At 43.0% G+C, this 22,919-nt stretch overlaps 1 protein-coding gene across 1 annotated transcript in view; it reads left to right on the top strand.

Annotated features, from left to right (window-relative positions):
* The first annotated feature begins 1,131 nt into the window (after positions 1–1,131).
* Positions 1,132–22,919, top strand: part of LRP11 (LDL receptor related protein 11) — a 48,811-nt gene continuing 27,023 nt past the window's right edge. Inside the window, exons 1-3 of the mRNA XM_038525482.1 lie at positions 1,132–1,180; positions 3,876–4,817; positions 10,167–10,324. Coding sequence (XP_038381410.1) covers positions 1,132–1,180; positions 3,876–4,817; positions 10,167–10,324 — 1,149 coding nt within the window. The remainder of the gene's footprint in view (positions 1,181–3,875; positions 4,818–10,166; positions 10,325–22,919) is intronic.

Below are 22,919 nucleotides of genomic sequence, written 5' to 3'. Positions count from 1 at the left end.
ATGAGTTAGATTCTATTCTAAGCACTTTGTGTGCACTAGTTTAACTTACTTAATGCCTGTAAAGCATTTATGGTGGTCACTAGGATAACAATCTTTTTCCAACATTGCATAAATGGATCTATAATGAGCAAATCCCAAGTTGCTGGACTTTACTCTTAATGATCTTATAAAGCAATAACACATCTCCATCTTTTCAGCCCACAGACCTGATATATGTATCCTCATATACAGATTCTGCAGCCACAGATAAGGTTTTGATGTTTAGGTTTTCAAAACAGAGATATTTTCTTTCTGATAAAGATGAAAGGAGAAAAACTAGAACTAGGAGATCAATGATTTATTTCCTCTATCACAAATCATAATCAGCCCATCTCCCTCCTAATATACCATGCAAAGAAACCTGTTTTTTTCCCCCACAGTTTTATTAAAGTGTAATTGAAGACAATAAACTATACCCACTTAAAGTATACAATCTAATGAGCTTTCACAAATGCCTGCACCAGTGAAACTATCACCACAGTCAAAACATGAACATACCTATCACTTGCTAGCTAAGGTGTCCTTGCACTTCTTTGTAATCTCTTCCTCCCATGGAATTACAGGTGTCTCTACTCAGGCTTCCCAGAGCATCAACTCTTCCTAGACCTGGGCAGCTGGGAAATTGTTCTGTCTGCTTCTGTTCAGTGGTTCGTTCTCCGGCTTCGGATAGTTTTCTCACATGCATGCACTTGACCAGTACTAAGGTGAAGGCTCGGGGCAGGGGGTGGGGATGGGGTTGTCTCTGCAGACCTCCAGAGCCCTTTCTGTGCACCTCTCTCCCCTCTGGTGCTCTGCTCTATGGATTTTAGCCATCTGGCCCCAGTTGAATTCTCAATTCCATTTTGTCTGCTCAGAGAGACTGCCAGGCTCCCTCTGGGTTCCCCTCCCAGCCCTGCAGTTTGGAATCCCTCTCCAGGCAGGAAGCCAGGGCAATGAGAAGGATCACTTCCTTAGTATCCCTTCTCCCGAGGTCCTGCACTGCCTGTTACCTGATGTCCAAAGCACATTGTTTCTTTTTTTCTTTCTGGAATTTTCACCTAAAACCCCTTTATTATGGCTGCTGCAGGAGGAGCCTATTTTTCTTAATGAAAAATGCTTTATGACAAGCTCATTATAAAAATTTCAGTTGATATGAAGTCTGGTAAAGAAGTAAGTATTCCAGGGATCCCTGGGTGGCTCAGCGGTTTGGCGCCTGCCTTTGGCCCAGGGTGTGATCCTTGGGTCCCGGATCGAGTCCCGCATTGGGCTCCTGGCATGGAGCCTGCTTCTCCTTCCTCCTGTGTCTCTGCCTCTCTCTCTATGTCTATCATAAATAAACAAATATTTTTTTTAAAAAAAGAAGTGAGTATTCCCCTCTACTGTTCCCATCTCACACGCAAGACATAACCAGTGTTAATAGTAAACACATTAAGTCATGTCCCCTTTTCTTAAAAGGAGCCTGTTGTGAAGTTATAGAGGGGAAATGTTTGGCAGTGCTGGCAGGATTGGAAATGAATGCTCCTGAGAAACACTGTCCCACCCATCTCTCCCTCATTATCTCCCCCATGGAACATGTGAACTGGGTCTCACTCTGTACTGATTTCTCTTTCACTGTCCCAAAGGCAGGAGTGAAGGTTCTGTGTCCAGCTTAAAATCTCCATGAAGGCCATATGAAATCATGTACCTGAAAGTGTTTGGCAAACTTTGAAGTAATTACAATTACAATTGTTAGTTAATGCTATCTCCTATTACCATACATGTTTGTTTTTCATATTAATAATTATTTTTATCAAGCTAGTATTTAGAAGATTTGAATGCTACCCTTCAGAATCTATTTTTATCATCAGTGACAGTTTCTCCTTATCATAAGCTTACTGGAGCTCTCTGATGTCTAAGGTGAAAGGAATTCTTATGTTGTCAAGGACATCTTTAAGTAGTTGTGTGGGGTGAATACCTCATAGGTGGAAGAACCTGCAGCCCAAAGTGGGCCACTCCCTTTAGGGCTAAGAGGCCAATATTTCAGCTTCAAGTTACACACATACACACCCCCTGGAACTCTATGAATTTTCCTTTTCATGTAATAGCAAGAAATATTGGACTATTTTTTCTTCTTTTATATTTTTACCTTCTAGTTCTATCTCCTTCTCTGTTCTAGATCTGAAAGCAATAGGTTCCTAAATATAAGCTCTAAAATTTATATAAATATACATATCATAAACTGCTATTTTCCTATCCAATTATTTTCTCTTTCCCTCCTAAAAAGTATAGACATTGAACAATGTGCAAATTACAATAGTCACATAGCCAGGGATGCCTGGGTGGCTCAATGGTTGAGCGCCTGCCTTCCACTCGGGTCATGATCCCAGGGTCCTGGGATGGAGTCCCACATGGGGCTCTCTGCAGGGAGCCTGCCTCTCCCTCTGCCTAGTCTCTGCCTCTCTCTCTGTACCTCCCATGAAAATAAATAAATAAAATCTTAAAAAACAAACCCACAAAGTTCATGCATCCAAGGAAAAAACTTCTGGACATGCCAAAAAAAAAGAAAACGTGCTTTATAATCAGGAGAAAAAAATGAATCAATAGAGTCTCTGAAATAAATAAGATGTAGAAGCTATTGGCAGGCAGTTACAACTCTCATGTGCGGTTTTTCATAAACCTTATTATGCCACTCTTGGTTTCTGTTCAGGTCATGATCTCATTTCATGGATTTTCAGATACCTTATTATGCCACTCTTCGTTTCTTTTTTTTTCTTTTTTTTTTTTTTTTCACTCTTCGTTTCTGTTCAGGTCATGATCTGCAGGTCATGGAGCCAGTGACATGGCCCATGAGATCTCGCCCATTCTGGGCTCTGGGCTCACTGCAGAGTGTGCTTGAGATTCTCTCTCCTCTTTTCCCCCTCCTGCTCCTGCTCTTTCACTTTCTCTCTCTCAAATAAATAAGTAAAATCTTTAAAAAAAAAAAAAAAAAAACCCACTGCTGCTCGATTTTGTAACTGTGTGGTGACAGCCGTTTCTGTGGTGATCCGTCAACAAATATACGAGTGGTTTGGGGTTTTCTTATATTTTTATGTATTAATTCATGAAAGACACAGAGAGGCAGAGACAGAAGCAGGCTCCCTGCGGGGAACCTGATGCAGGACTCGATTCCTGGACCCCAGGATCACGACCTGAGCCAAAGGCAGATGCTCAACCCCTGAGCCACTCAGGCATCCCAAAATACGCAGAGTTAAATGATCGTGCACACTTAAAGCTAACATGCTGTGTGTCAATCGTACCTCCATAAAGGAAAAGATTATCTGCTAAATCTAATCAAATAAAACACATCTTCACTAGATCTTACATGATGGAAGCTGGAGGGCTCTCTACACACTTAAAGAGAGAACTCATCAGGCCCTCATAATTGACTGTATCCAGATTTCCGGATATGTCTGTGGACATATGACTGTGACTACTTGATTTTTTGTATTTTTCATCAGCATTGCCCACCTTGTGCTAGCCGAGTATATTTGGGGAACCTAATATGTCAACAACAGTCAGGGGCGGTGAAGGATCGAAGGCTGTGTCCGGTGGTTTCCCAGTTCAACCACGTCCTAGGCCGCGGAGGTCTGAGCTTCCGCTCTGAGCTGACCTCCGCGCGCACCCGGCGTGTTACTAAAGCCCGGGGAGCCGAGACACAAGCCCCGCCCGGACCTGCAGGGGCCCGCGTGCGCAGGGCGCCTACGCGAGCCCGAGGCGGGGCGGGGGCGGGGCTCCGCGCGGGAGCCGGCGGGGGGCGGGGCCGGAACGGGGCGGGGCTCCGCGCGGCCCCGCCCCCTCCGCGGTCACTGTTCACACGCCGGGTGCTGATCCGCGCCGAGGCCGTCTCGCCGCCGCGGAGGGCGCCCCCGGATCCCCGCAGGGAGGCGCCGGCGCTCGGGGAAGCCGCCGGAAAGCGCGAGCGGCGGGGCCAGGCCGGGCCGGCTATGCCTCCCGTGGCCGCGGTTCCCGCCGGCGACCGCGCGCCCGCGGCCTCGGGGGTGCAGCCGGGCCCCGCGGAGGCCGCGCTGTGAGGCGCCAGGGCCTAGTGGCCGCCGCGGCCGCGCCGGAGGGGCCCGGGGCCGGCGCCCGCCCGCCCGCCCGCCCCCCTCGCGCTCTGCGGCCCCGCCTAGGCTCGCCGCCTCAGCCGCCGGCCGCCATGGTCTTCGCCACCCGGGAGGGCGCGGGCTCGGCGCGGCACCGGGCGCTGCGCGGGCTGCTGCTGCTCTGCCTGTGGCTGCCGAGCGGCCGCGCGGCCGCACCGCCCTCCGCGCCGCTGTCCGAGCTGCACGCGCAGCTCTCGGGGGTGGAGCAGCTGCTGGAGGAGTTCCGCCGGCAGCTGCAGCAGGAGCGGCCGCAGGAGGAGCTGGAGCTGGAGCTGCGCGCGGGCGGCGGCCCCCGGGAGGGCTGCCCGGGCCCGGGCGGCGGCGGCGGCGGCGGCGGCGGCGGCGGCGGCGGCGGCTACAGCGCCATGCCGGACGCCATCATCCGCACCAAGGACTCGCTCGCGGCGGGCGCCAGCTTCCTGACGGCGCCGGCGGCCGTGCGGGACTGGCGGCAGTGCCTGGCGGCCTGCTGCTCCGAGCCGCGCTGCTCCGTGGCGGTGGTGGAGCTGCCCCGGCGGCCCGCGCCCCCCGCCGCCGCGCTCGGCTGCTACCTCTTCAACTGCACCGCCCGCGGCCGCAGCGTCTGCAAGTTCGCTTTGCACCGCGGCTACAGCAGCTACAGCCTCAGCCGCGCCCCGGCGGGCGGGCCGCGAGACCTGGGAGCCTCGCCTCCAGAGGGTGAGTGAGCACCGCGCGGGAGGAGGCCGGGGCAGACCGCGGCCGACCCCGGCGCCTGTCGGCGGCTGCACCCGGGGGACTGCTCCGGCAGGGCAGCGCGGTGGGAAATGGAACGGAAATAACCGCCTTCCAGGTTATTTCAGGCCGCGGCATCCGGAAGGCTGCCTCTGGTTTCTGTTGTAGATGGTTTCTGAGAAACCCTAGAAGACGGAGCAGAAGAGGGCACCATGGCCTGCTCCTGGAATTTTTCTGGCCTTGGGGGGAGGGAGGCTGATCTCAGAGGATTTACAGAAATTCGATTTAAAGGAGGGGAAAAGCTCGAAGCAAAAAAAAAAAAAAAAAAAAATTATTTCAGGCTCAGATTTTTTATTAAGTCATGGTTTGTGTCAAGTAACTGCAGGAGCAAAATCTAATTAGATGCCAGATTGCTCACAACACACTCATTGCTTAGCTTGGCTCTCACGACTCCTGATTGCGTGTGCAGTGGCTTTCGTCACACAAAAATGGCCAAGGGAAACTTGATGTCAGTTATTTTGAAGTGAGTCCAACTGATTTCCCACGAACTATGGTCCCTTTTGTAAAGACGGAAAGGAGGGGGTTTTCATTTTAGTTGAAAATAAGAAAGTTTAAGGCAAGTCTTCTTTTTTTAAGATTTTATTTGTTTATTTGACAGAGAGAGAGAGAGAGAGAGAGAGAGGGCACACAAGCAGGGGGAGCTGCAGCCAGAGGGAGGAGAAGCAGGCTCCCCACTGAGCAGGGAGCCTGAGGTGGGGCTCCATCCCTGGACCCTGGGATCATGACCTGAGCCTGGAATCATGACCAGAGCCGAAGGCAGACGCTCAACAGACTGAGCCACCCAGGCACCCCAGCATGTCTCTTTTTTAAAAGAGTTAATAATGAAAATTTTCATTCTATGGTTTTCCTTCCTGCAGATGCTCTGAATGACAGTCGAGGCACAAAAAGAAAATTGTGGCAGTTGGAGATTAAAGCCATGAGGGAATAAAACCTTGATTGGGACCATGTGTGTTTGGCAGAATGTGTTTGATTGCATTCTGTTGCTCTTTGATTTATAATAAGAAGAATGTTATAGTAAGATTGGGGGTCGAGGGCAACCTCAGCCACTTTGGAAACCTGGAACCTCCAAGACCCAAAGGTCCAGAGAGAAGGGTCTGGGAAACCACATCCACAAGGGCCCATCTTCCTACTCATTTCCACCTGAGATAAAGCTCAGGACCCTTGTCAGGGCAGCAGACATCAAAGGTCACCCTGTGACTGCTCAGCCCCAAGGCAGATACTAGGAAGAACCCCAAAGTTTTCTCCCTAAAGGGAAGGCAAGAGATACTTTCACTTGGACCTCCACCAGCATCCCTGAGCCTGCCCCATGACTATTACACACATATCCTTCCTGTTTGCTCAAATGTGGACCAAAAAAATCCCAGCAGCAAAGAACCAAAACCCTTTTCCCTTGTTCTTCCAGCGCATCTGGAAGAAACCAACATTGCCAAAGGAAGTTTTCTTATAAGCTAGGGGAAATCAAAGGAAAATAAACAAGAAAAGAATATTCTCAAGGAAATTTAAAAAGAAAAGTTAGGTTTACTAGTAGGAGTTTCTGAGTCTCTTTAATTTTTTTCTTTTTAAAGATTTTATTTATTCATGACATACACAGAGAGGCAGAGATATAGGCAGAGGGAGAAGCTGGCTCCCTACCAGGAGCCTGATGTGAGACCCTGTCCCAGGACCCTGGGATCATGACCTGAGCCAAAGGCAGACATTCAACCACTGAGCCACTCAGGTGCCCCCGAGTCACTTTTCTTCCACTCCCTTCTTTGCTCTTCCCTTCCCTAGGCAATTCAATTATGTAGATGTTAGGGATGAAAATGGGTGTCTATAGGGCTTGGTTCTCATTCTGGAAAACACCGTCACACACTTCAGATCCCCAGCAACACAGAAACTAAAAGGATGTAGCTCAGACCCTAAGGTGCCCTCATTTGCAGCTAGGACAAAGCTACCTACCCAAATGACCTGTGTTTGCCCTTGCCCAAATGCATAACATCCGAAGCTCTTTATGCCTCTGAAACTTCCTTGTTTTTCCTTCTCTAATTACCTCTTATTTTCCAACTCTTGTGACCATACAGAGTTGGAGGCTAAAGGAGTGTGAATATGGTTTAGAAAAGCTTTTGCAGAGAATTTATCAGGGCCACCTGATGTGAATAAAAATATGATGCAGAAATGGTGAAGGGGCAGGTGGAATGGAATGGCACAAATTTATACCAGAACCCATCAGCCATGTTTGTTGCGGACACTGAGTTTGGTGCTAGGCATTATTACGAGGTCCTTAAGCTCATGAACTCACTCTTCTCACAACAACCAAAGATCTAGGTTCTGTTATAATCCCCAATGTACTGGAAGGTTCTGTGAGAGAAAGTCACCTGCCCAAAGTCTTGCCACACATGAGTTATAGAGCTGTGTCTCACAAGTGTCTCACAGGAAATAAGAAGCACAGACCATTAAATTGGTCATTCATTCTTCTGGCATATTTTTGTAGGAAAGTGATCCATGCTAAAGAAAAAGTAGAAGCAAGAAAATTTACTGTGACAGTATTTATAATGGTGAAAAAAATGGTAAAGTAAGTGTCCAATAGAGGTTAAAAATTAAAATGGCAGCTGTGAAGTTTATGTAGTAACATGGGCGAAACTAGAGTATATGAATAAATATCAATAAATAGAATAAATCAATAAGTTAGGTTAACTCAGGTTGTAAATTTATATTTCCTGTAACTGGAATATACTTTGGGTACCCCCACGTATAATTAGAAATATCCGGGCTGACATCAGAACTGACAGATGTATCATTTTTATCGTCTTAGGCAAGTAAACCTCTGACTCTCCTTTCCTCATGAGTCTGATGCAGATGGGAATACCTACCTCAGAGACTTGTGAAAGTTAAGTGACATTATGGCTCATGAGTACTTAGCCTGGTGTCTAGTACAAAGAAATCACTTAATAAATGGCACCTCATATTATCATCAGCTCACCAAAAATGATAACCAGACTGAGGTTGTGAATAATCCTTTACTGAAATGTTACAATTAAGAACACCCAATGAAAAAAGAAAACCACAAAAACAACCAACCGCATGAATTTTGACAAATGGTAACTAAGCCTATTCCTTAGTCTGGCCCCACTTCTGTGTCCTGACTTCAGGACTCCCTGCTAATTTCTAAACCACCACTCTATCATTTGTGCCCACACAGTACAGATCCAGATTCCAGAACCTCCTCCTTGTCATTCAGGCTCTGTTCACAGCAGTGTGTTATAAATCAGATTAGTTAACAATATTATTCTTATCTGTATAAAATGTCAACTTGTTATGCTTCATCAGAATTGGTATGAGTCTTATTTTCCCTCAGTAGATCTGACCAAGTGTGTTTAGTTTTCAAAAGAAATCAATGTTTCCATAGTATTTAACACTGATGTATTACATTTTTATGATGAAAATTTAAATTTACCTTTATCTTGTTCTTTATTAGCAAGTCAAGTTTTTTAAAAGATTTTTTTTTTAATTTTTATTTATTTATGATAGTCACACACAGAGAGAGAGAGAGGCAGAGACACAGGCAGAGGGAGAAGCAGGCTCCATGCAGAGAGCCTGACATAGGACTCGATCCTGGGTCTCCAGGATCAGGCCCTGGGCTGAAGGCAGTGCTAAACCGCTGAGCCACCTGGGCTGCCCCAACCAACAGCATTCTCATTCAGAAAAGCCACAGCTCTAAGAGCTGCCAGCCCCATACAGAAATTCTCTGTTTCTGGGTATTGGGAGGATCAGTAGATGAGAAGACAGGGCTGGATGAGCAGGTCTCCGAACATCTAAAATGTCATGGTAACTTGTCAAAGGGTTTTTTTTTTTCTTTTTTTGAAGGGTTTTTCTTAAGCAGGGAAATGACCCAATCAGATTAGAATTTCAGAAAAGTAATTTTAGCTAATGTATCAAGAGTGACTATTCTTTGTTGCCTGGGGAGAAATGAATAAGATTGCTGCTAGCCCCAAATCTCAGGCCCTGGGATATTTGGGTTGGCCCTTAGAAGTTTGCTTAGGGCAACTGGGGCTCTGGAGGAAGAGTTTAGTGAGTGCCCCAGCAGCATCATTCAGAGAAAGTTAAGGAAGAACAAGTCCAGGCCAGAATTTGGACAGCTTTGGCACTGGAGAGGGAGGAAATAGTGGATGCCAAAAAGCATATATTATAAGAACTTATAGATTTTTTTTTCCTTGGTTAATATTACTAAGTTTCTTTAAGATATATGTGCATTTGGGTAAGTTTACTAATAAGCTTAAATCAATAAAATATTCACATCTCTTTTCTTAGAAATGTTTTCTGTATACTGCTTTTCCTATCAATCAGCACTGAAGCAGCTACCAGATGAGGATTAGTAGTTAGTGAACATAGTTAGCCTTGAATTATTTAGTACCATTCCAGATCAAAGGTAAATATATACTTGTTTTGCTATTGTCAGAAACTCAGTGTGCCAGGCTCTGTTGTAAAAAGTAGTTGTTAGAGGGACCCTTGGGTGGCTCAGTGGTTGAGCGTCTGCCTTGGGCCCAGGTGTGATCCTGGGGTCCTGGGATCGAGTCCCCCTCTCAGGCTCCCTGTGGGGAGCTGCTTCTCCCTCTGCCTATGTCTCTGCCTCTTTTCCTGCATCTCTCATGAATAAATAAATAAATAAATGTTTTTTTAAAAGTCGTTGTTAGAAACTGAATGTCTTCTATTTTTCTAGATGAAACATTGTATTCCAGAGAATTTCTAAGTGAGCTTTATTTTGTGTGAGTCCAAGAACTTGCTTTAACTTTCCAAATTTAATTTATTTCCTATGCATTGAACACTTTATATCACTTCTATTTTAAAAACTTGAGGATAAGAAAAAAAATCTATATCAGGTGGATTTTTTTAGATGTGTTTCAGAAGTCCTTTTTTGATAAATTCATTTAATCGAATTTTGAACATAAGTTATTTATGAATTAAATAAAAATTTGACTCTAGAGAATAAAGCTACTACTCCAGATTAGCTGGCCTAGTACTCTGTCTTGTACTCACAACCTTATCCTAACTATTAGTACTAGCTGATACGCCACACCTCCTCTTCTGCATGTATTATAAATTCCATATTCCTAAATGTTGCTGTTTTGTGTAAAGAGAATACGATGAAAATCAATAAGAAAATAACTTTTAGTTGCTATACATTCTCTTAGTAGTTGTTTGTTGGACTCCATCCATTCTAGCAAACAAGATTCTTCTTTAAACATATCATTAAAAAAATAGTTATCTCTCTTGTGAATTATTGATTTTCTTTCACAGAAAAGGATGAGCCCCCGCTTAGCAAGGCTGGGCAGGATGTGGTCTTGCATCTACCTACAGACGGAGTGGTTTTAGATGGCCGTGAGAGTACAGATGACCACGCCATTGTCCAGTATGAGTGGACACTGCTGCAGGGTGACCCATCAGTGGACATGAAGGTAATTCATGACATCATTGTGATGACTGCAAGTATTTCCATGAGGTGATCTCTCATAATGTTTTTCTACTCCTGTTCCCAAAATATCAGTCAGCTAGCAGAAAAGGTATGACATGGAGAGAGCATAAAACTGATTGTTGAAAAAGTGGTTTATTATATGAATTTACTTTTCTACTGAGTAAACAGTGATTCTGGTCATTTGTTTTGAGCTTACTCTTGTTCTTGCTACTTTTTTTGGCAAAACACTTCAAGGGAAAAGCTTCAGGCTTTGTTTTCATGACTCAGATTATTTCTAAATTTTTCATTTCTTCTTAGTTCAAGGTCCAGGTAGAAAACTTGAAAAATATGAAGGAATATAAAGAGGAAAATAACAATAGAGTAAACAAATTCTTCCCGAGCCAGAAAGCAACCACCTCAGCTAGCAGTGAGGCCTGCTTGAGGTAAATGAGTTAGTAAGGGAGGGGAAGTGTTCTATTTAGGTGCTCCGTACTGATTTTCATCAAGCTTGTTGGGGCTGGAACTGCTACAGATGAGGGAATGAATCACTCTCCCAGTGGCTTCCTACACCCAGGGAGTCTTTAATTGAGCTATTAAAGAGCACGATATTAATTTCAGAAGAACATAATGACTCGACATTTATGTATATTGTGAAATGATCACCACAATAAGTCTAGTTAACATCTGTTACATAACACAGTAATACATTTTCTGTAATGAGAACTTTTTTTTTTTGAGGAAGCCTTTGAAAACTTTTTTTAAAGATTGACTTTCAGCGACTTTCAAATATACAGTATTATTAACTATAGCTACCATGCTTTATATTACATCCCTTGACATTTATTTTATAACTGGAAGTTTGTACCTTTGACCTCACTTTACCCATTCTATCCACCCTTCACACCCTGCCTCTTGCAACTACGCATCTATTTTCTGTATATACGAACTCAAGCTTTTTGTTTAGATTCCACATATAAGTGAGATCATATGGCATTTGTCTTTCTCTGAATTATTTCACTTAGCATAATACCCTCAAGGTCCATCCATGTTGTCACATATGGCAAAATTCCTTTTTATGGCTGAATATATATATATATATATATATATATATATATATATATATATATATATATATATACCCCATTTTTCTTTATCCATTCATCCATCAGTGGACATTTAGTTTGTTTCTTTATCTTGGCTATTGTAAGTAACACTGCAATGAACATGGGGAGTGCATATATCTTTTCAATTTAGTGTTTTGTTTTCTTTAAATAAATATTGAGAAATGGAACCGAGGGATCGACTCAGGATATCTTGAGTTGTGAGGCAAGTGACTTTTTAATTAACTCTGTCAGGATCCTTCCTAGCCAGGAGTATTTCCTGGCTTACCCAGATAAGCCATCCAAACTACTTTAGTTAGAGAAAGTGGAAAAAGTGTATTGGTCTGCTGGGGCTGCCATAACAAAATACCACAGACTGGATGGCTTAACCAACAGAAAGTTCTCACTGTTCTGGAGGCTGAAGTCCAAGATAAAAGTGTCAGCAGGGCTGGTTTCTTCTAAGTCCTCAAAGTTGACTGTCAACTACTTCCTGTGTCTTCACACAGTCTTCTCTGTGGGAAAGCACCGACTGACATTCTTTTGGAACAAAAACAATAATCAACTAGTCATTCAAGACTGACTTAAGTCCATTATTAACTGAAAGATTATATAGTCTTAGAATTGTTTGGACCCTTGATCAGCATCTTACCCAGCCCACATCCATCTAGGAGCCCCTTTCAGCCCATTCCTTCCAGTGGTCATCCACTCTCTGCCTGGTATTTCCAGGGATGAAAGCTTACTTCTTCACATTATGTCCTGTGATAGCAGCTTTAATTATTAGGCCAACAGGATGTGCCTCCTATTACTTCTGTGCACTGATGCTACTAGATCTTCTCTTTGGAAAAGCACTGAACACCTTTTTATTCGGTGTATCAGCCACTTAAGTTTTTTTGGGGGAAAAAAGAATATCAACCACTTGGAATACTCTTCTCAGAACGTAGCACTCCCAGTCTTTCAGATATTCCTTGTAAATTGATTTTCAGAGAGTCCCATCTACCATCTAGCCTCTTCTGGATTTTTTCAGATTCTTGTAGGCCCTTCTTAAAATCTGACACCCTTATGAACCCTATATGTAAACTGTGGTTCTTCCTGATACAGACTATCACCTCCTGTGATCCAGACATTATCTTTACTTCTATTAATGAAGCTTAATTTACATAAACTATTTTAGTGGCTGCTTCACACAAGGGATTCATGTTGAGTTTTCCATTAGCAGGATTACCTAAAACCAGCTTATCTGCACAGACTGCTGTCCTGATGGCCTCCCCACCTGTTTGTGTAATTGATTTATTAAACCTGAATGCAGGACCTTATGTTTAGCCTTTTTACATCTTAGCCTTTTGGTTTTCATCTATAACAGAAATAATTTTGAACTTTGAGTGTCATCTAGTATATTTATCATTCTTTGATGCATTGTGTCAGCTGCAAAATTAATATATCTTTATTGAATCTTTGAGAACTAAGGTTGATCAAGAAAGGTATATGGACAAGCCATTGATCATACCACTAGAGAGCTCCCTTGAGATGGATGCTGACTGGTAATTGGCACTTCTGGGACATATTTGTTCAAGCAGCTATAAATCTGCCTCTATTAATCATCTAGGTTTGTGTATTTGCTACTAAAAGCTTTATTCTGTAAGCAATGAATTACATATATGAGTGCCAAATAAAAATGATGCTGATGATTCAGTATTTAATTTATTGAAGATATTTATAAAGGAGTAACAAAATTAGGCATTTCTTTCTTTTTTCTTTTTTTTTTTTTTTAAATTAGGCATTTCTTATGGGCTTTTAGGGCTGACTGCTCTGCATCAAGAGGGAAATGTGGCTCAATTCCCCAGCCAAGTGTATTATGTGCTGGCAAATAGATCTAAAGTTATACAGCCATAATCCAAATAGCAAAGTCTGCAATAAGAGAGCCATTTGCTACCAACCTGTAGACTGCCTTATAATGATGTACATTCATGAATGCCACCAAAAGTAAACTGTCATCCTACTATGACTTCATCATAAAACTGTCATTGATGGAGTCACCCACTCAGTGTCAGGCAGTTTAGACCTATCTGTAATCTTCAGAACAACTTCACAAGCAGGCACATCCCTATCTTGTGGATTAAAATTGTAATAAAAAAAATCATTAGGGCAGCTCTGGTGGCACAGCGGTTTAGCGCCGCCTGCAGCCCAGGGCGTGATCCTGGAGACCCTGGATTGAGTCCCATGTCAGGCTCTCTGTATGGTGTCTGCTTCTCCCTCTGCCTGTGTCTCTGCCTCTCTCTCTCTCTCTCTCTCTCTCTGTCTGTCTCTATGAATAAATAAAATCTTTTAAGAAAAATCATTAAAGACTTTGAAGTGGCAAGAGATTACTGAGTACCTGTCAATGAAATGCTGGGGTGTGAAGCGGGTCCTTCAAGGTTAGCATTGTAGAGGTTAGATTGTAGAAAACAGATAATGATGCAAATGATTCTTGCCCATAGAAATGCAAATACGTTTTTTCATATAGAGATGCAACTGATTTCTGCCCCTTGGAAAAGTGGATTTCAAACATGACATTTTAACGCGCATAAGTATTAATCTATGAATACATTCAATTTGGTGCCTAATAGTACTAACAGCAAACTTGTTTCAGCTTTGCATCTCCAGCAACTTCATTTATGTATTCATAGTTACTTATAACTGTCTGTTCTTCAGATTCTCATTTGTTGGTGTTCTTCTTTAAAGATTTTATTTTTATTTATGAGAGAGCGAGCATAGGCGGAGGAACAAAGGGAGAGGGGCAAGCAGATTCCTCTTTGAGTCCACAGCCCAATGCAGGGCTCCATCCCAGGACCCTGAGATCATGATATGTGCTGAAATCAAGAGTCCGATGCTTAACCAACTGAGCCCCCAAAGTACTCCTCAGATTCTCCTTTGAATCTATGGGATGCCTTATTGGTTTTCTCTCTATAAAATGAGTTAAATAAAATCTTTGGTGCATGTTCATATTAGATTTGTGTGACAGTCATAGTTTTAACATTTTGAGAATTGTCCTTTAATAGTAATTAATATCCTTCAGGGGTCATCTCATCCCTTTCACCTGGGCAGCCTGATTTTACACCCCAAATTTTTTTTAAGTTTATTTATGTTATTTATTAATCTCTACACTCAACATGGGGCTCGAACTCACCATCCTGAGATCCAGAAGAGTTGGTGTTCTTCTGACTGAGCCGGCCAGGCATCCCTACACCCCCAAATTTCTGAGAGGAAAATTAGGACTCTCAAGTCAGAGTTTTTTGTTTTGTTTTGTTTTGTTTTGTTTTGTTTCCCCTTCTGAGAATGGGATCCAGCTGACTGGAATGTTAATACAGTCCTCCCTCAAGCTGCAAAATAGGATTACTTGGAAGGTTGTTGGGAATAGGTAAAGAGCAGTTATAGGCTATCATAGCAGAGCAATTAAGTTAAAACCCAATGTGGGATCCATTTATTTTTATGTCCCTTGACCATCTGCACCCCTCAGGGGCACTCACTGGTCAGGCTTTCCCCTGAGTGCCCCCTTATAAGTCCTCCTCTCTCCTTGCCTCATCTCCTCTGTTCTCCACCATCTACACAGACTCCTACCTCCATTTCTCATGCCTGTAATAAAAGAGTAGGCCTCCCTTTGTCCTGAAATACTTTAAAACCAGGAATGCCTGGGTAGTTCAGCAGTTGAGCATCTGCCTTTGGCTCAGGGCATGATCCCGAATCAGGCTCCCTGCATGGAGCCTGCTTTTCCTTCTGCCTGTACGCCTGTCTCTCTCTCTGTGTCTCTCATGATTAATAAATAAAATCTTTAAAAAAAAACAAACCCTTTAAAAGCGAGACAGGACTACCTTTTCACATCCAAAAGACCCATTCAGGTATTCAGAAAACGACAAAAACCAATTAGGTCCTCACTCTTAAGAGAAATTATTTCTACTGACTTCATTATGATAAAACTGATAGCTAGGTATATTTAGTACTTAGTGTGTATTCAGTACTATACTAATCATTCATGTTAACTAAATATATGAGAAAGGTCATGTTCCTGCCTTGTCTTCTTCCTTTATGAAAAAAAAAATAGGAGAAATGATTGGTCAGAACCAAGAGTCTACCCACTAGACTTTAAAGTTATATATTTTCTGTCCTTGAACAGGATGTTCTACATCCATTAACTGAATATTAATCTATAATACAAAATGCAAATGCAAAAAGATACATTTTCTTAAATTCAAAAAGACATTTTTCAGGCAGCCTATTAAATGACATCGAGTTCCACAATTAGTCAACATAATACATTTAAATCTGAAGTCAGAATGTAAAATCTGACATTTAGGAACAGGATACAGAGTACAAGGGTGTCCAAGAGATTTGGAATCCATAAATCCAAAGATTTACTTATATTCATCAGATGTGGAAAAAAAATTTTTTTTTAAGATTTATTTATTTACTCATGAAAGAGAGAAAAGCAGAGACACAGGCAGAGGGAAAAACAGGCTTCATGCAGGGATCCTGGGTCTCCAGGATCACGCCCTGGCCTGAAGGCGGCGCCAAACCACTGAGCCACCCGGGCTGCCTGGAAAAAAATATTTTTAAAGATTTTCTTTCTTTTAGAGAGGAGCATGCATGCATGCACCTGAGCACAAGCAGGGGGAGAGGCAGAGCGAGAGGGAGAGAGAATCTTGAACAGACTTAGTGCTGAGTATGGAGCCTAAAGTGGACTCAATCCCACACCTGAGATTGTGACCTGATCTGAAACCAAGAGTTGGAAGCTTAACAAATGAGCCATCTAGCATCTCCAGTGTGGAAAATATTTTTAACTAAATGATTTTAAAATAACATATGTAATGGAAGTTTACTAAAGAATGGATATTGTTGGGGCACTTGGGTGGTTCAGTCAGTTAAGTGTCTGCCTTTGGGTCAGGTCATGATCTATCTCAGGGTTCTGGGATGGAGCCCTGCATCAGGCTCCCTGCTCAGTGGGGAGCCTCCCTCTCACTCTGCCCCTTTCCCTGGCTCATGCTCTTTCTCTCTCAAATATATAAATAAGATCTTTTTTAAAAAAGGAATAGGGGCACCTGGGTGGCTCAGTGGTTGAATGTCTGCCTTCCACTCAGGTCGTGATCCTGCAGTCCTAGGATGGAGTCCCGCATCAGGCTCCCTGTAGGGAGCCTGCTTCTTCCTCTGCCTATGTCTCTGCCTCTCTCTCGCTGTGTCTCTCATGAATAAATAAATAAAATCTTTTTTAAAAAAATAAAAAAGGAATAGATATTGTTTACACCAGTAATTTCATTATGAAATTAAAACCAATTTCACACTGGCTTGCCTGCTGTACATAATTAGTTTTTAAAATAGATATATTATCATCTAAATTGGGGTCTGCTGGAAGTGAGAAGGGGTGGTATTCCAAATTACCCCCAGGACCACTGAGAAAAAATGGAGCAAACCAGAACATGGGTGCTTCTTGATAAAACCTAAGTTTTACTGGATGGTCTCTGGGGTTTCCCTGTTAGTCTCCTTTTAAACAACCTCACCAAAAAATAAAAATGGTATTTTATAGGAGCACCTGGGTAGCTTACTCAGTTAAGTCTCTGACTCTTGATCTCAGCTTCCGTCATGATCTCAGGGTCGTGAGATTGATCCCCATATCAGGCTCCACACTCAGCTGGGAGCCTGCCAGAGATTCTCTCTCTCCCTCTGCCCCTCCCCTGGCTCTCTCCTTCTCTCTCTCTCAAACAAATAAATCTTCTTAAAAAATAGTATTTTATAATTCAGCATTAGAGAAGAGGTTTCTGGGAAGGGAACATAAATAGAAACAAGAATTGACCTTTTTCTGATAGGGCAAGAGAGCACAAAATAACTGTTGAATTTCAAATTGCATTCTCTCCTGCAATAGGAGCCATTTTATCACTTATTCCTCCTCAATCAGATTTCCTGGGACATAATTTAGGTCGATACTGAAAATGCTCACAAAAGGAACGAATCATTACATGGCAAGGAGAGGATTTAAAAAACTGTAAATAAATAAGTAAAAAAATTTATACATGAGAGGCACAGAGAGAGAGAGAGGCAGAGACACAGGCAGAGAGAGAAGCAGGCTCCATGCAGGGAGCCCAACGCGGGACTCGATCCTGGGTCTCCAGGATCAGGCCCTGGGCCGAAGGCGGCGCTAAACCGCTGAGCCACCCAGGCTGCCCTGGGTGGGTATTTTAAAAAAATTTAAAAAAATAAAAATAAAAATAAAAACCCATTGAAAGACTTGATAAAAATTTAGTGAGCAGAATTTTCAAGGAAGTCTGCAGTTATTTAACCAAGACACAAGATTCCAGAGAATCTACTACAGTCTTTAAATTAAGCAGTAACTCTCTGTCGTCTTCTGTTTTCTACACATCTTCATCGATAACAGACCAAAGAAATACATAAAATCAATAATATCACAACAGAATTTGTAACAATAATGAAAGATTTCAGTAGAAATATTTTCAGTGAGGAAAGGAATGAGCTGAAGAGAGGTTTCACTGCCCCAGGGGCCCTATGTCCCATCTCTCCTTCCTCTAACCCTCCTTCCTCTATTCCTTTCATGATAATTTTTCCCTTTCTCTCCCAAAGCTTAGAACTGTGCTTATACTTACTAGGATTCTAATAATACTTACTAATTAATTGAATCTTTTTTTAAGAAAAGTAATTCTAAGGAAATGTTGAAAAATAATCTCCCCAGTGGAAAAGAAAGTACATATTCATGAAAAATAAATCTGGGTAAATTGAGTTAGGTAAGATCTATGCCAGTAAGGGGAGAAGCTTTAAAGTTCTTTTTCAGGGCAGCCCCGGTGGTGCAGCGGTTTAGCGCCGCCTGCAGCCAAAGGTGTGATCCTGGAGACCCTGGATCGAGTCCCACGTCGGGCTCCCTGCATGGAGCCTGCTTCTCCCTCTGCCTGTGTCTCTGCCTCTCTCTCTCTCTGTGCGTATGTCTCTACGAATAAATAAATAAAATCTTAAAAAAAAAAGTTCTTTGTTCAGAAACAAACATACAACTTCTCAGACAATAAATTGACAGCACAACAGGCTTCCAGAATCACAGAAATCAGCAGCGAATCTGTGCTTCCGGTCAAATGGAGTTTGGACCTGATTTACTGTATCTACATTTTGTAGACCATTACAGCTGGCCAGTCTGTATGTAAACTGTGTCTGGGTTCTTTCTAAGAAATGGTTCTTGGAATAAGAACCTTGGAAGGTTTTACTCTGCTGACTGAGAGGTAGGATTCTGGAATGGCTGTGTGTGTGGAATTTGGAATCAAAAGATCTGGATTTGAACCTAGTTTTGCCAATTCCCTAGCAAGGCAAACTTGGGGAAATTACTTCATTCTTTTTTTTTTTTTATATATTTGACCTTTATTTTATTTGTTTTAGATTTTTATTTATTTATTTATTCATGAGAGACACACAGAGGGACAGGCAGAGAGACAGGCAGAGGGAGAAGCAGGCTCCATGCAGGGAGCCCGACGTGGGACTCGATCCCAGGTCTCCAGGATCAGGCCCTGGACCGAAGGTGGCGCCAAACCACTGAGCCACCCAGGCTGCCCTACTTCATTCTTTAAGCCTTAGCTTCCCTCAATTGTAAAGAGGATAGTATCACCCAATAGAGTTTCAGTAACAGGCCAAAGTGGGAAAATACAAATAGAGCGCTTAGCGTACTACAGAGCACGAAATGAGCACTCCAGGAGAGGTAACTATTACGGTTAGTTCTAAACATCTTAGGATGTAAGTATTGGTCTCTTGTGACCAATAGTTTAACTGAACTACAAATAGAAGAGATATACTCACTTGTATATATAAAAAAAATTATGAGGGCCTCTTAAATCAAGGAGCAAGGAAGTAAGGCACTGTGCAAAATTTGTAGGATATATTGCCCTCAAGTAGCTTGACACCTGGTAGGGAGATGAGATGTGCACCTAAATAACAATCATACCAACTAGAAAGTGGTAAGCCTATAAAAGAATGTAGATAAAGTGCTACTAGAATTCAGAGAAGGAGAGACTATAATCTGGTTGAGGGAAGTCTTCTTCCAGTTGGTGGCCCTGTGGTACATGTCTCTGTAATCTTAATATTCTGACAAATAGGACTTATAAAATTATATTGACTTGAACATTTCACATTGAAAAGATCCACATTCTATAGTGCAAAAATTTTGGACATGTCTGAGAGCATTCAAATTCAAGGTGTGTTCTCTGAGTATGGTGACCTAGGGCCATAAAATCAGAATCCATTTAAAATGAGAATCAGGTTTGACTTGCCCAGAGGACAGTTGGACATTTGCCTGGTGGTCTGTATAGTAACATATTTTTACTTTCCTAAGAAATACTACAGGGGGGCGCCTGAGTGGCTCAGTCTGTGAAGCATCTGCTTTCAGCTCAGGTCATGATCCCAGGGTCCCAGAATAGAGCCCTATATCAGGCCCCCTGCTGGATGGGGATCTGCTTCTCCCTCTACCCCTCCCCCTGCCTGTGCTCACGCATGCTCTCTCTCTCTCTCTCTCTTTCTGTCTCTCAAATAAATAAATGAAATCTTTTTTTTGAAAGAAAGAAGAAAGAAGAAAGAAAGAAAGAGAAAGAAAGAAAGAAAGAAAGAAAGAAGAAAGAAAGAAAGAAAGAAAGAAAGAAAGAAAGAAAGAAAGAAAGAAAGAAAGAAAAAGAAGGAGGGAGGAAGGAAGGAAGGAAAAGAAAAGAAAAGAAAAGAAAAGAAAAGAAAAGAAAAGAAAAGAAAAGAAAAGAAAAGAAAAGATAAAAGAGAGTGCTTGGCCAGTTCAGTTGGTAAAGCATCAACTCTTGATCTTGGAGTTTTAAGTTCGAACTTACTTGGATGTAGAGATTACTTTAAGAAAAGAAAAAAGAAGGGCACCTGGGTGGCTCAGTTTGTTGAGCGTTCTACTCTTGGATTTGTTTGTTATTTTTTTTTTTTTTTTAGATTTTTGTTTATTTATTCATGAGAGACACACACACACAGAGAGAGAGAGAGGCAGAGACACAGGCAGAGGGAGAAGCAGGCTCCTTGGAGGGAGCCTGATGTGGGACTCGATTCCAGGTCTCTAGGATCACACCCTGGGCTGAAGGCGGTGCTAAACCACTGAGCCACTGGAGCTGCCCTCTAACTCTTGGTTTTGGCTCAGGTTGTAATCTCAGGGTCATGAGATCAAGCCTTGTGTCAGGCTCCTCACTCAGTGCAGTCGGCTTGAGAGATTCTCTTTACTTCCCCCTCCTCCTCTGTACCTTCTCTCTCACTCGTGTTCTTTCTGTCTCTCTCTCTCTCTAAAATAAAGAATATAAAAATAATACAGAGAGATCTTGTGTTCACTTTATCCATTTACCCACATCTTGCCAACCCAATGGATATTGATCTTCGATCTTCCTCTGTTTAGGAAGGAGAGAAGGGCAGTAGGAGAAGAAACAAGACAGAAGCAGTACTAATCTTTTGTTTGTAGAAACTCTGCATTATGGCCAGGTATCAAAGAAATTGGCTCACGTTCTCAGGGAATGTTGTCCTGCTCTTTGTGGGAACAATGAGAACTTTTGTCTGATTCTCTTTCTCCCTTTTCCTATTTTTTATCCTGGCACTTAGGAAATGTTTGTAAAATACTTTAAATCCTTCCCAATGTCCGGGCAGCCCAGGTGGCTCAGCAGTTTAGCGCTGCCTTCAGCCCAGGGTGTGATACTGGAGTCCCGGGATTGAGTCCCACGTTGGGCTCCCTGCATGGAACCTGCTTCTCCCTCTGCCTGTGTCTCTGCCTCTCTCTCTCTCTCTCTCTCTCTCTCTTTCTGTATCTCTCATGAATAAATAAATAAAATCTTAAAAAAAAAAAAAACTTTAAATCCTTTCCAATGTCATATAAACATGAGAAGATGTCTGGAAGGATCACCTGGGTACTTGAAGGAAAAACATCCATCTTACTGTTCTAAATATTCTAAATATCTGATTTCTAAGAAAGATACCCCTTGTTAGCTAAACGAATAAAAAGGAAGGAATATTAATCTGAAGAGATCTAAATTGAAGCTCACCCAAGACTTTGAAGGTTATTACCATGGTCTGGATCTGGATCAGTGTTTCCTACATCAGAAAGGAGGTGCCTATGAAGGCAGAAAGAGGCATCCAAAGCCTGGGTGGGTGATTGGCCCCTTAGACAGGGGATGTTCTGTCTTCCAGCCCCAGCATTGAAAAGAAGCTCCCCAAACAAACCACAGGTCCTCAGAGTTTCAGTTTGACACTAGTGTGTTAAATGTTGACACCCAGAGAGCTCGGGCACAGGCCTGGATAATACTGTCCACATAGATGGCCCATCTAGATCTCTTGCCTCAGGGCTTCCCTGGACTCTTAAAATGTCTATTAACTTCACCTCCACCTCACTCCTATGGCCCCATTCAGGGTCACCGTGACCTCACCAATCTCATTCTGTTCAATCCTATGGTCTATCCTCTCCTCTCATGTACCTGGGCAGCAAAGCCCTCAGCTTTGGCTTTCTGCAGTCTTAGGCCTTGTCTGCATTGAGGCTGACCAGCTCGGACAGAGTTGCTTTCCCTTGTAGGACCTTATTCAAGGCCACAGGGCTTGGTGTAGTCTTTATCTGCCACCATGTACCCATGTGTCCCAAGAAGCCAGTGGTCTTACCTATTACACAGCTGCCATCTAGCAAAGCCTGCCTGATTCTGAGCCAGAGCTAGAGAGAGTGAGAGTCTACCACCTGCACCAGCCTTACCAGCTCCCACCCCTTGTAGTCACTTGCTTCTCTTGGCTCAGCTTCACACTCTGCAGCCATGGGGAGAAGTCATAACTGCTCCTTACCTTGCAATAATGTAGGCAGAGATGGAAGGGAAAGTTTCCAGAAGAAAGGGTCAAATCATACTGGAGTGCAGGTCTCTTGACCACTGCAGTGACTCTGGCTAGAGACAGGGCGGGATCAGAGCAGGGTGGTGATGGTGACAGTGGACATGATGAGAAGCAGTTAAATTCCGGACTTTTTAAAATATTTTATTTATTGGAACACCTGGGTGGCTCAGCAGTTGAGTGTCTGCCTTTGGCTCAGGGCATGGTCCCAGGGTCCTGGGATCAAATCCCACACCAGGCTTCCTGTATGGAGCCTGCTTCTTCCTCTGCCTGTGTCTCTGCCTCTCTTTCTTTCTGTGTCTTCCATGAATAAATAAATAAAATCCTTAAAAAAAATAAAAGATTTTATTTATTTATTTATTTATTTATTTATTTATTTATTTAGAGAGCTTGTAAGTGGGTAGAGGGGCAGAGGGAGAGGGAGAGAGAGAACCTTAAGCAGACTGCAGTGGGTGCAAACCCCTTCATGGGGCTCAATCCCATGACCCTGAGGTTACAACCTGAGCCAAAAGCAAGAGTCAGATGCCCAACCGACTGAGCCACCCAGGACCCCTGTGTGTGTTTTTAAAGTAGAGCCAATAGAATCTCCATCGATTGCATATGGAATGTGAAAGACAGCAGGAGTTCAATATGACC

This window comes from Canis lupus, chromosome 1 (genome assembly GCF_011100685.1).
Source record: "Canis lupus familiaris isolate Mischka breed German Shepherd chromosome 1, alternate assembly UU_Cfam_GSD_1.0, whole genome shotgun sequence".
NCBI classification, from domain to species: domain Eukaryota; kingdom Metazoa; phylum Chordata; class Mammalia; order Carnivora; family Canidae; genus Canis; species Canis lupus.
This window is presented reverse-complemented; position numbering and strand designations above follow the sequence as displayed.